This window comes from Doryrhamphus excisus, chromosome 2 (assembly GCF_030265055.1).
Source record: "Doryrhamphus excisus isolate RoL2022-K1 chromosome 2, RoL_Dexc_1.0, whole genome shotgun sequence".
Lineage (NCBI taxonomy): Eukaryota > Metazoa > Chordata > Actinopteri > Syngnathiformes > Syngnathidae > Doryrhamphus > Doryrhamphus excisus.
Genome location: NC_080467.1, coordinates 9,212,724 through 9,225,929, shown reverse-complemented (window position 1 = coordinate 9,225,929; position 13,206 = coordinate 9,212,724). Strand labels below are relative to the sequence as shown.

The window sequence follows — 13,206 nt, the reverse complement described above, 5'->3', positions numbered from 1 at the left end:
GATAAGCGGTATAAAATGAATGAATGAATAATATGAGTTAAAAAACAAACAAACTACATTTTAACGTTTTCCCATTATGTATTTCGTCCAAGCAAAGCATTTCATTGGAGGAAAAGCGACATACAAAATGGATGGATGGTTGCCGAGGTGCTGCAGTCCACCAGAAGAGCCAAGATGGAGGCTGATATCATTGCAGCTCCCCAACAGCAATAACCAAATGAAATGCCTTGCTTGGACCAAATGGGAAAAGGTTATTTTAAACTTGTATTTCTAGTATATTATATTTGTTGTATATTTCCTAGCTATTTTGTGTGTGATTAGTTTAGCATTCTTTGTAAGATAATGCCATGAGGTAGACTATTCCACTGAGTAATGACCTCCTGCGACTTCCAATGGGTTGACAAGCTATCAATAATTGCGGTACAACAAAGAAAAACATACTAGTACAACTTTATGTGGCCGAGGGAAGCAGTTGGTGCCCCTGCTATTTTTTTTCACCATGGTAAACAGTCCGACTCCGAGTACATTTGTCAAAGCAGAGTCAGTCATGTCATGTTTCTTTTGCACAAATAATGGCGTAGGAGGCACGAGGAGAGTCCCACACATTTTTGGTTTTCAAGTTGAGTAATTTATAGCGTGGGACAACAAACGAGTCGCCACGTCGTTATAGCACTTTTTTATATATGACTCTCTGCATGCTACTCATTAGGGATGTCATTCATCTCATTTTTTGCATGCATGGGCAGGGAACTGATGTACTGTATCCGCTTTATCACTTCTCCAAAATCTAATTTAGGAGAAATATGTTGACCTTTGTTCTTGCTCAGTTGTTGTCTTTAGACGTCCGCTGATTAAAAACCACGCTGAGCTATTTTGAATGAACATGAATGAACAACCTCCATCCAAACGTTCATTTTCAATGCCGCTAATCTTCAATAGGGTCTTGGGTTTGATGGAGCCTATCCCAGCTGTCTTTTGGAGAGAGGTGGGGTACGCCCTGGACTGAACTGGTCGCCAGCCAATCGCAGGGTGAAAAAATACATTGTATATCAAAGTACAACCACAATAATAACAGTGTGTCATGGGAAAAAAGGTCTTCCATCAACAAAAAAAATGCTATATTTAGATGCAGCTGTGTTTGGAGCTAAATGCTAAAGTCTGTAACGTTTGGGACCATGGGATTCTTTAATCTCCAGGGGATATCAAATGCTGTGATGCTACTGACCCGCCAACTGATGTTTGTGTAATGTCCAATGACATCAAAGCTTGCTTCTTAAGCGTCCGTATTGTTGTCTCTTTCAAGATTTCTCACGTTCTGCTGATCCTCTTGACAATCGTGCCATAGCAGACGAGGCTGCCAGCCAAAACATCCTCTAAAATGTTTCTTTATCTCTTTTTAGTAACCCTTCGCTTCCAACTTTTTCCTTCTTATCAATCCGTAGCAGTGTATGGAAAGTCTTCCCAAGGCCGAGGATGTGAAACGCGACGCCATGTATTCCACTCAGAAATTGTTTATCGTGGTTTTTTGTGAAGTGTTTTTTTTGCAAAGTAGTTGTGCAAGAACCTCAATATTTTGGATGTAAACTGGACAATCTGTGTTGTCCCAGTCTTTTGGGGTGTTTTCCCTACGTCTCCTTTGTCTGGGATCCCTGTGGCTGCACAGGATGTATCATGTCCTTGGCTACACGCTTTATGTTTATCGCACTTCCCAGTGTTTTTAGTACCACGCAGTTTGAGGATGTTGGATAGGAAGCATTGGTGCAACACAACATTCCACACCCACTGAAAGGCTGAAGCTAAAGCATCAGTATCATACTTGCCGATACTTTTACTTAGCAGATCTTTGGCCTCATGCCACCATGACAACATCACAGCTGGTTCCATTGTTCAAAAGCTGTCTGCATTTCCAATTAAGCACGCTCAGTTCATGTATGACCGATTGTTCCGCGTCAGATCCAAACAATAACAGAAGTCAAGTCGGTGTCTGGTAATGTCGTAACGTTACTGCTGATAAGAGTGGCAAAAAATAGCAAAGAATATAGCAAACGCGGTAGCTCATGGCTGTGTGCGCAAATACTGTTGAAATCTAAAAATATATAGAATATGCAACTGGTCTTTCTTGTGGAAAAAAGACCCCCCCCTCTCCAGTGGGACTGCAATTGCTCAAGTGTGAGTAAGTAGTGTCAAAAAAATCAAAAACATCCAAAAAACAAATAAGAAACAAGAACCGGGATATAACTTTCCCACTTTTGGACAGATTTAGTAGAGATACTCAATTGTTTTAGGCCACCATTAAATTTACACAAGTACAAGTACACACACTGAAAAAACGCTGCTCAAGCTCTGCAACCATTCTGTCCAGTGGACAGTGATCAATGATATAATAATCATTATTATATTATTAATTAGCCTATTATTATTACAATCATTCTTCTTCTTCTTCTGATTATTACTATTACTAATACTAATACTATTATTATTGGCTTGCTTATTAGCCTGATTTTGCCCTATTATATAAAATTTGATTACTGATTAAAGATTTAAAAAAATCAATTTAAAAAATCATAATTATATTATTAATTATTATTATTACTATCATCATTCTTCTTCTTCTGATTATTACTACTACTACTAGTAGTAGTAGTAGGCTAGTATTAGCCTACTTATTGGCTTGCTTATTAGCCTACTTTTGCTCTGTTATATGAAATTTGTCAGAGATTTTTTTTGTACAAAAAAATAAAAAATCTATTTAAAAAAAGAAAAAAATCAATAAAAAAAATATCAAATTATTTAGGGGCGCTTAAGAACATTTAAGCCCCCCTAAAATAGGCCTAATGACGCCACTGAGTATGACACATTTTTGTCGAGTGTTCATTTTGTTATTTGTTATTCTGTAATGCAAATTCATAAATCTTTTTTTCCCCTGTTGCTTTCTCCTTGGGCTTATATTATAATTTTTTTCCTCATAATATTTTTTCAGTGAGGCGCTACTAGTTCTTTGTTTTAAAGCTTAATTTTAATGATTCATTCACAAACCTTCCCAGGGTTTTGGCTTCTTTTGCACATCCAGTGAAAGGAGTCAGTGACGTCCTTTTCTGCAATGGTTTTCCTCCCCCTTTGGCGTTGTAATGAGTGTATTCCGGGCAAATAATGAGTCTGATTGGTATAACGCCAACATAAAGGATAGAATTTCATATTATCCAACCTGTCTGTCAGGTTTGGAAGACCTTGTGTGTTGTGGGTCGTGTTTGCAAGGCATTGACAGGAAAGGTCATGCGAGAGAGTTCCCTCACATTGTTAGAATCTCCTCCTGTGGGAGTCATTCCTAATTTCCGAACAAAACGTGTTCTCACTCTTTGCCAAAGCTTTTTTGTCAGGATACTGTTAGGATAATCCCACACCCTGATACTCCCTTTCTTTTACACAGCTGTTATGCCAGCATACCATCATACATGGACTAGTGCAGCATGCAATTGGATTCCAAACACAATCAGATAGATTTGATTCCCCTTTCACGAAAATGAACTAACAGTGGCTTTACTGTCTGTACGTGTGTGTGTGTGTTATAATTTGCTTTTCCCCTATTGTCCAAAGTCCACGTTGTCATGAAGCAGCAGTAATTGGATTTGTGTGTTTGCACAGTAATAAGCGTCCAAACACTGACCTGCACTGTGTCATTACTTTCATGCATCGTGTGTCAACCCAAGACATGCTGTGCATAATTTTAAACAAGATTCCATTTAGGCTCACACCTGTCAACTCTCCCGTTTTCTGGGAAACTATCATATTTCGGCCATCTTTCCCAGCTCCCTGTCATTTATTTTCCTGTAAATCACACAGCAGCCTGTGGCGCTGCAGTGTATTGAACAGGTAGTAGGCAGTTGATTCGTTGTATTTTCCTTCCTCAGCATGCACTTTGACTCTGAAATATGCTTTTACTCTGTACAATTTCAGATCAATAGTTAGCATAAAAATGACTCTTGTCGTGCATCTATTCGTACCAGATGTAATAACACTCCCCTTCTCTCTTCAATGACCATTGTTTGGTCACAATGAAGGAAGCTTTAAAGAAAAGCAGGTGTGTCCAAAGAGCAAGAAATAAAATTAAAACAAATTAAGTGAAAAAATTACATGAAATATGGACGGTGTAGCCTCGAAATAAGCCACAAAGTTGCAGTAATACTGTACTGTATTATGGAGATATGGCACACACAGCCCTAGTACTCATCTTTTAGCACGTTCCTTTGCAGATTCATGCTTGTCTTTCACATTTACACACATTTAATGCTTGTCCCAACAATTGTAGTACCAGTAGACAGACCAACAGAGGGCAGCAGAGGTTTTTTTCCACTCCGCAAACACTCCTTTCTGTCCATTACCTGACCGTGTAGTTATTATTATTACTTGAGCTCTTACCATGGCCTTTCCAGCCTGAGGGTGATAAAAACTTGCACTTCCACTTAATTAAATCCTTTCAGACATCATGAAGGCACATTGGAACATTGGAACATTTCCAGATTGGAACATTGGAACATTTCCAGATTGGAAATATGCAGTCTCAGACTCCATATCTGCTGTTGTTTCACACTCATGTTAAATGTTGATCAATATAATTACTAATTAGTAAAATAATGTACACGCAACATCTTGAGTGTCACATTCACATGCAGTCTCCCATAAAATAAGTATTTGATTATATCTTCTCAAGTGACAATACTGTAGAAATGTTGTATACTGTACTCTAGAGTAATTCTTTTTACAAGTAATGATTTTTCTCATAAATGTACAACTTCATTCGTGTAAATGTAAGTAATTATAACACTTGATATCTATTGTTCTCCATCACGAGACAATTTACAAAAATCTACATTTATTTTGATATAAAGCGTGGTACAAACATCCGGGTAACTCAACTACTTCCGTAATTTCATTGTCACGTGATCAATGTCCACTAAACGCTAGGCTGCACTTTGGGTAAGACGTTTATAATTTACCATAAGGTCTTTTTTTTTGGAATGGTGGATCTAGTTGTTAGCTTGTGTGTGTGTGTGGACCCAAATGTCACCGGTAGTTCTTCTTCGGATGACGTCTGCATGTCACTTTGGACTTTGTAGCTACTCGTACTTAGAAGTTATCATATCAGTGTCACAAAGTTGACCATTTTCCAAAGTCCTGTACATACTTGTTTGGGCTTTTGCGGGCTCTTTTGTTCTTCGTTTCGCGCTTCAAGAGTCAACACAGTAAGCTAACTCGCGGTGCTACATGCAGCAAGAAGCTAGCTTTGTTTTTAGCCGTGGTGCGTTCAGGGCACGGAAGTTTTCATGAATGTTGTCTGATATTCGACATAATGGTTGTAACGTATAATGCGGAGTTTACAGGGATTGTATTTTCAAATGCTGAATCAGAGATAGCTGAACCGTCACGGGTATCATCCTGGGTTGTTCTAAATCAGTACAATTGTTGAATAACAATATTTTTTTTTACTTGATTTTGAAATCAATCAATTCCTTTGAGGCATAATTAATCTCTATTAAAAATCCCTAATAAAAAAAACAAATAATTGAAAATTATGCTAATTCATAACCCACATTTTGCATTTAATTTATATTTACCCTCTATCTTATAGTTCTTTCAACATGGCGCTAGCCGGGATACGAGTCATTGAACTGGCGGGCCTGGCTCCAGCACCTTTCTGTGGAATGATCCTTGCAGACTTCGGAGCCAAGGTGATCCGTGTGGACCGGACTAAGGTCGGCACCTCGTTGGACACGCAGGCCCGAGGAAAAAGATCGGTGGCCATCAACCTGAAAACTTCAGAGGGCGTTGCCCTGCTCCGGAAGCTCTGTGTCCAGTCGGATGTCGTCCTGGAGCCTTACCGTAAAGGTTGGTCAGACCACTGACTCAGTACTGTGAATGTTTACAGAAAATGCAAATTAAAAATGCAGTTTGTATGTTTTTGGCGCTTATAGGTGTGATGGAGAAGCTTGGTCTTGGTCCTCAGGAGCTACTGAAAGAAAATCCTGGTTTGGTTTACGCTCGGCTGACCGGATATGGACAAAGTGGAATGTACGCCTCTGCAGCCGGCCATGACATCAACTACCTGGCCATGTCAGGTACTAACACGCTCACTCGCACACCAACAGCTCATATTATAATGATAATATAAGTGAACAGTGTGACTTATCAAAAAGTAGTACAAAGCCCAAATTGACCAAGAAACAGGCTGCTCAGTTTGGGGAAAGGGTAGCTGGATCTTGTGAGAACATGTGATAAGGCCCCACATTAATATCTGGTGAGATTGCTATGTAGAAGGTCAGATAGATACTGTACAAAGCTCTATTCTTCTTATCAGATCTGCTAAAAAAACAGCATTGTGGGTTGCCTTGAAGGAGACTCATTGTGAGCTTGTTGGTTTTCCAATAAACAAATGACAGTAATGTTTAAATAAAATGTTATATGGCAGAACAGTAAGAAACTTGTTTTGAGAACAATTAAAGATTAGAGCTGCCATCATGATGTTCTTCTCCACCAACTGGTTGAGACTGAACCAGGAGTATCACTGCTGGTTGCAGTAAATTACTGCATGCTGCACGCAAAATGTCTATTTTTTGTAACAAGTTACGATAAAAAAAAAACACCAGCAGGACACCATGAATTGGTCTGGAACCAATTAACAGCTACAAACAAGGGACGGCTATAATTCCTATTATATAACTATTCCAATGTAACATATCAAAACAACGTCAATAAATATAAATATACTGTAATTACCACTTGTGATTCTAAAATGTACTATGCTAATGAAGTTCATGCTGTGTTGGACAAATCCTGTCTGTGTCTGGATTAAACTTTACCTATTTCCTGTTCCTTCAGTCATTTAATAGTTGACAAATGTTGCACCTTAGGGGTAGGCTACATTGGAGTGTGATTAAATATTATTTTGGCAATGCCATACGTGATGAATGATTAATGTGTTCCAGTGACATATCCAAACAACGTGTACTTTTGTGCAATTGTTTGAACTGATGACCTGGCAATTGTCCAAAGGATGTCTCGACTTGTGTGAATCAGTACACGCCTCTTTTTTTACATCTTCAGTGTGTTCCTTGGACTTTCTTATTGTGCTGGGTATCGATTGATTCTTTTGTGCTAGCAAAGAGAAAGTAGCAGCTGCAGTCATTCATAAATGACAATCTATAAATAATCCCAATATATTTGTTAGCTGGTTCTCCTGAACTCCAACCATTATGGTACAGTCACTGTACTTTATAGAGATGCTATTATTATTATCATTATTATGGCAATATTTCCATTATTGTACTCAATTGGGAAAAAAGGGATGGTGTTAAAAATGAGGGATCTCAGATATTGGCTTTTTTGCCAACAACCAAAATGCCGATATTGTCCAACTCAGAATTTCCAATAGCGCTATCAGCCGATACCGATATACCGTATTTTTCGGACTATAAGTCGCACTTTTTTTCATAGGTTGGCTGTTCCTGTGACTTATACTCCAGAGCGACTTATAAATGAAAAAACTGTTTATGTTACATAAACACTGGACACCTTTTCTGTTCATGTTTATTTTTTGTGTAGTTGAATAAGCATTGTGTTAGCATATCTTACACCTATTCAGCCTGTTTCTATTCTTTTATTAATGTTAGAACTTGCCTTCCAAGAGGACATAATGTCTGTTTTGGTCAAGTAGTTTGGAAAATAAATTACCCGCAAAAATGCGAACTGTACTCCAGTGCGACTTATGAATGTTTTTTTCTACCTAATTATGCATTTTTGGCCTTGTGCGACTCCGGAACGACTTATAGTCCAGAAAACACGATATGTAACACAACAGATCTCCTGTGGTGGAATGAACACATGTGTTGTATGCAGCATTTTTGAAAGTGTGGTCTACAAAAGCAAAAAAATCACCCAGGTCTCGTACTTGTGTTGGGTTAAAAAACATTGCTGCTAACAGCTATGGCTGTAGGCAACCTCTTGATGTGTTTTTTTTTTCAAATTAACTCCTCAAGATGGCCTGTAGCTATTTGAAGTATGATGAGCGGTTAGAGTTGTCATCATGTTTTTGACATGTCCTTGCCACCGCAGGCCTTTTATCCCGTTTGGGTCGCAGCGGAGAGAAGCCTTATGCTCCACTGAATATCTTAGCGGACTTTGCGGGCGGCGGGCTGACGTGTGCCCTTGGTATCGTCATGGCGCTGCTGGAGCGGACAAAGTCGGGGAAAGGACAGATCATTGATGCGAGTATGGTGAGTACGCATGCTGTGGTGTGTCACAGTTATTTCCCTCACACATCAATATACAGGAGGACACATTTGATATTTGTTCAGTGTCATAGTGGGAGAAATAGAGGACTGACTGTAAGAAAAATTTGATGGGCACCTTGAGTGACAGCTGCCTTCTTGCATTATCATTATACTTCCTTCTTTTCTCAGTTGGGATTAAAAAAAATCTCATTGCCCACACACAGTGTTAGTACGGAGATTTAAAGAGTGGCTATACAATTAGTAGAATGTCCTATCTTGCTCGGCAGCAGTCATTCAATGTTGACTTTTTAATTGAACGTAATGAATGATTAATTAAGTAGTGAGCTGATTCTCAGGTAAATAAAAAGACCAGTTGAAAAATGTTTCATGCTCGATTTTGCAAGGGTCACATATGTACTTACATCTTGCGTAACCATGGTTGACTCCCTCCCTGCTCTTGCCACCCCCAAAAAACATGCGGGGTGTGACCTTGGCTTTACCAGATAAGTCAAAGTTTTGAACTGACGTTCTGCATCACTCAGGAACCGTGTAATTGCTGCCATTTTCATCCAGCGGTTGGCCATCACCTTTTGATGAGTGCTGAGATGGAGTGGTTTGACATGATGTCTCATTTTCCCGAGAAAAAGCATCAGCGGGGGCCATGTTTATAGCCACCCCTCCTCCTTCCTTGGTGTTGTGGTGGTCCACTAATTGACCCAATCTACACTCATGGGAAAAAATATCAGACAATTCTCGAGTGTATTATTAGTATAAATGGTTACCCATTTTTTTTCCATTTCTAATATTTTGTTCCCCAAATTTTTCAACATTTACTTTTTTGATGTTCTGACTTTATTCCCAGACTTTATTCTGATAATTTAATTACATTTGTATTTTTTGTTTTTTTCATTTCATATAGTGTGATGACTTTAGAAAGTAACATTTTTCAACTTTAATTTTCATAAAAAAAATTTCCTTGTGATATTAACACTTTATCTTGTAGAATTTAAAATTTTCACATAATTTTTTTTACTTGATAATCATAATATTTCAAATTCACCCATACTTTTTAAACCTTTTTGGTCATTTTTTGGATTAATAAAATTTTTAGAATGTGCCACAAATGGCCCCCAGGCAACACTTTAGACACCCTGATATATGATGATGACAGTACCACATTATCATATATTGTTCGGTTCATTTATGGGTAAAATAAAAACATAACATGTGTTAGCCTTTTGTGTAAGCAACTTAAATTATTTTTTTAATGAAAGTTCTACTTCCTGTCCCTCCCTCAGTGTGAAAAATCGTACCCTGACACCAGCCTTGTTTCTTGAGTTTATTTGTTCACGTTAATACCTGGTACGTTTGTTTTTACAAATATAATGATGACAGCAAAAATAGCTCATATGCATGTTGTTAGCATGTTGACCACACAGTCAGGATGGGCTCCAGCATCCCCGCCATGACCCTAATGAAGATAAACGGCATGGAGCATGAATGGATGGTTACATACACCCAAATAGCACATAAGTTCACACAATGCATCATCCCGCCAACACCGACTGTTAACAGGTGGAAGGAGCGGCTTATGTGGGCTCCTTCGTTTGGAAATCCCACAGCATTGGTATGTGGGATCGTCCACGTGGGGAGAACATGCTGGACAGCGGCGCACCCTTCTATGACACCTACCTGACATCTGACGGCAAGTACGTGGCCGTGGGCGCCATCGAGCCGCAATTCTACAAACAACTCCTTCAAGGTTTGTGTACACAAATAGACGCCGTGCTTGAGTTTTTATTACCTCATTACTGCCACCTTCAGGGCTGGAGGAACCGTATGTACATGTAGCATATTTTGTTTTCTGTCAAGGTTTGGAATTGGACGCTGACCAGCTACCTCCGCAGATGAACTTCGACCACTGGCCGGAGCTCCGACGGATCTTCTCTGAGCGTTTCGCCTCAAAGACGCAGGCGGACTGGTCCAGAATTTTTGATGGGACTGATGCGTGTGTGACACCTGTGTTGTCATTTGATCAGGTGAGCTTGCACCCACACAACCAGGAGAGGGGTTCCTTCATGAAGGACTCCACTGGGCAGGAAAGCCCTCGGCCGGCCCCGATCCTTTCACGCACTCCCGCGGAGCCTTCTGTCGCCTCTGGCTTGATGATCGGAGAGCACACAGTGGAGGTTCTGGAGGAATATGGGTTTCCAAAATCAGAGATAGAGAAGATGCTCGCTGTAGGAGTTGTGGAGGGTAATGCTGTCATGGCAAAATTGTAGTGGAAAATAAATATTCATTGGATCATTAAGCTTTTATTCTTGAATCTTTTTACAAGCAGTATGAAACAAATTGTTGACTCCACGTCAGCTGGCATTTCGTGCAGCGGTTGCCATGGAAATACAGTTTAATGTATGCAAACTTGACACCATCAATATGGAAATGTAAATAATGCCTGGTTTCTTGGCATGTAAAATGGAGCGTTAACAACACACCAGCAGCAATGGTCATATTAATACTAGAAGATAATATATACAATATGGTTTGTGTTGTTAAATGGGAATTCAACTCTGAACATAGCAAATGTTGTCATTTCACCGTTGAATGTAATTAGGAATATTTAATTAAACTGGAGAGGGGGACTAAAGGGCTTGCTTTGTTGTCCACATTTATTTCACTTCTGTGATTTGAATTTATTGAATGTAGACATGAAAGACAAAAAAATGTAGGGATTAGGTTTCCCTGAGCGTCTTGAGGGATTTTTATATTGGTGGAACTTCTTTTTTTGTGTGTAGCATATGTTAAGGATAATGAATGCATTTGAATAATACATTAAAAGCATGTCCTAGCGGGAGAACCAGTGTGCAGAAGTCGCTTGTCAGTTTTTTATTTAACAAAAGAAGAAATGAAAGAAAGCCATAGTGGTTAAAGATGAATCAAAATCATTCTCAAGCTGTAGATGTGCTACTTAGGGATTGTTTCACGATAACTGTGCTAGCTTTCTTCTTTAAAGCTTTGAATGCATTATCGATCATGTTGATAATATTGGCATTTACTGTTAAATACATAAAAATGATACGGTAGGGTTTCACACCTGCATCCAAGCCCAGTAAAATACCGTTGAGACGACAATAAGACAACAAAGACGACTTGTCTTATAATTGTGATGTATGAATTTATACATTTATACTATCCTACCAAACGACTTTTCCTTCAGTCAGTCTGAGCTTTTGTCCCTGTCACTCTCACACACACCAGTGAAAGAAGGAAGTTCCAACAGTATCATTGTCAACATTACACCAAATTAAATTGTAAATACATTTTGAAAAGTAATACTTCCCACAACAACTCTTGCATGCTCCTCCATTGCATCTTACCGCTACTCACCTTGCCCTCCCAACTACAATGGGAGCCTATCAGCTTGTGCTAAACAAGTAGGAACAAAATGTCCGTTTCAGGGTGTGACTAACCATTGTTTTTCACCCCCAACAACTCAAACACAAGGAGTCAAGTGCATAGAAAGTCATTTTTAATAACTATATTTAAAAATCAGATAAACATAACCTTAAAAAGTAGCTCTATGAAAAATCTAAATAGAAAATCTTAACCGGAATGGCCTGTTTGGTCACATGGCTGCCCCTGTGGTCTGCAAAGTGACATAATAATTCATAAGCTTATTTAACGCATTATTCCATGCTTACACGCTCCTAGCTGTGTGCGCTAATACATTCAGTACATACTACTACTCGACAGATAAGCGCCCTAAGTCTTTTGCACATGCACATAATGTGAGGAATGTCCACAGCATGACTTCAAACATCTGACTTCCACCTCACCGCGCTCCAGGCAAATAACTGTAGAAGAAGGCACACAGTGTCATTAGTGTGACACGTGCCCTATCATACGCTCAATATAAAAGATAACATTTAATGATACAGTTTAAAGGGGACCTATTATGCTCATTTTTCGGCCATTTGTATTGAGTTGTGGACTCCTATAGAGCAGCTACACGCAATAACCAGCACACAAAGCTTTATAGTTCTTCTAGAATCTGCACCTATTCAGCTGTATTTCTTTGGATTTCGTGTTTACTGTGAAAACTGTCGGTTTAATGTATTCTACCCACCCGCCTCCAGGCACGCCCACGCCACTGCGGTTGGTCACACTCCTTGTGCATAGAAACACTTCCGGTTTGTGCCGCTAACTTTGATAAACGGTATAGAGGTTGAGAATAAATGGTGATATATCTTTTTTAAATGTGGGCTTTTAACATACAGCTGTTGGATACAGAATCCGTTCCAGTAGTAGAGACTGGACAGTCCGAAGTTTCTCAAGGAAAGGGGTTACTTCAAGGCGTCTCTCAATAGTAAGTAGCTTTGGAATTTTAGCGTTAGGTTTTCTACAGCATTGCTAACCGAATGTGTGAAACGGCTATTAGCAACCTGTGTATGCAAGCGCTTTTGCTCCAGGACTTATAGAAAATAAACACAATTAGGACACTGATGGATTGTTATTTACTGCTCGCTCAGTCCACATGACCAAGTAATGTTGGAAAAGCTAGTCCAGCTACGTAGCTCCAACCACTTGTGGGTGATGGTGGTGTCTTTAGAAGTTATAAACAAATGTGGCTTTCCTAGCAAGTAAATAGAGGCACAGAGCTTGGGGGACGGCGGAGCGCCTATCCGGCTTACACACACACCCATATAAGGAAGTCCGCCCCTCTGTGACATAACAAAGGACAGTTTTACGATGCATTTTTGAGCCATTCCAGACATTTTCCAGGGCTCACTTCCTTGGGAGCTTTATGCCCCTGTATGGGGCATTGACAGACTAAGAGTTCTGAAGGTCCAAAAGAGAGACACCCGCAGTGTTTCTACTTTGCCTAACCTTTCAACAGTTCAATGACCTTTTATTGCGTGACGGTATGGAACATGTGTGTCTG

At 39.5% G+C, this 13,206-nt stretch overlaps 1 protein-coding gene across 4 annotated transcripts in view; it reads left to right on the top strand.

The window, feature by feature from the left end:
• Nucleotides 1-13,206, top strand: part of amacr (alpha-methylacyl-CoA racemase) — an 18,383-nt gene extending 5,177 nt beyond the window's left edge. The window contains exons 1-6 of one of the 4 annotated variants that reach the window (XM_058064991.1): nucleotides 4,923-4,974; nucleotides 5,627-5,883; nucleotides 5,946-6,113; nucleotides 8,107-8,267; nucleotides 9,840-10,026; nucleotides 10,137-13,205. In XM_058064991.1, coding sequence (XP_057920974.1) covers nucleotides 5,637-5,883; nucleotides 5,946-6,113; nucleotides 8,107-8,267; nucleotides 9,840-10,026; nucleotides 10,137-10,546 — 1,173 coding nt within the window. In that variant the 5' untranslated portion in view covers nucleotides 4,923-4,974; nucleotides 5,627-5,636 and the 3' untranslated portion in view covers nucleotides 10,547-13,205. Of the gene's footprint in view, nucleotides 1-4,922; nucleotides 4,975-5,023; nucleotides 5,241-5,626; nucleotides 5,884-5,945; nucleotides 6,114-8,106; nucleotides 8,268-9,839; nucleotides 10,027-10,136 lie in introns of those variants that run through there. The other 3 variants (XM_058064992.1, XM_058064989.1, XM_058064990.1) reach the window with 3 other exon arrangements.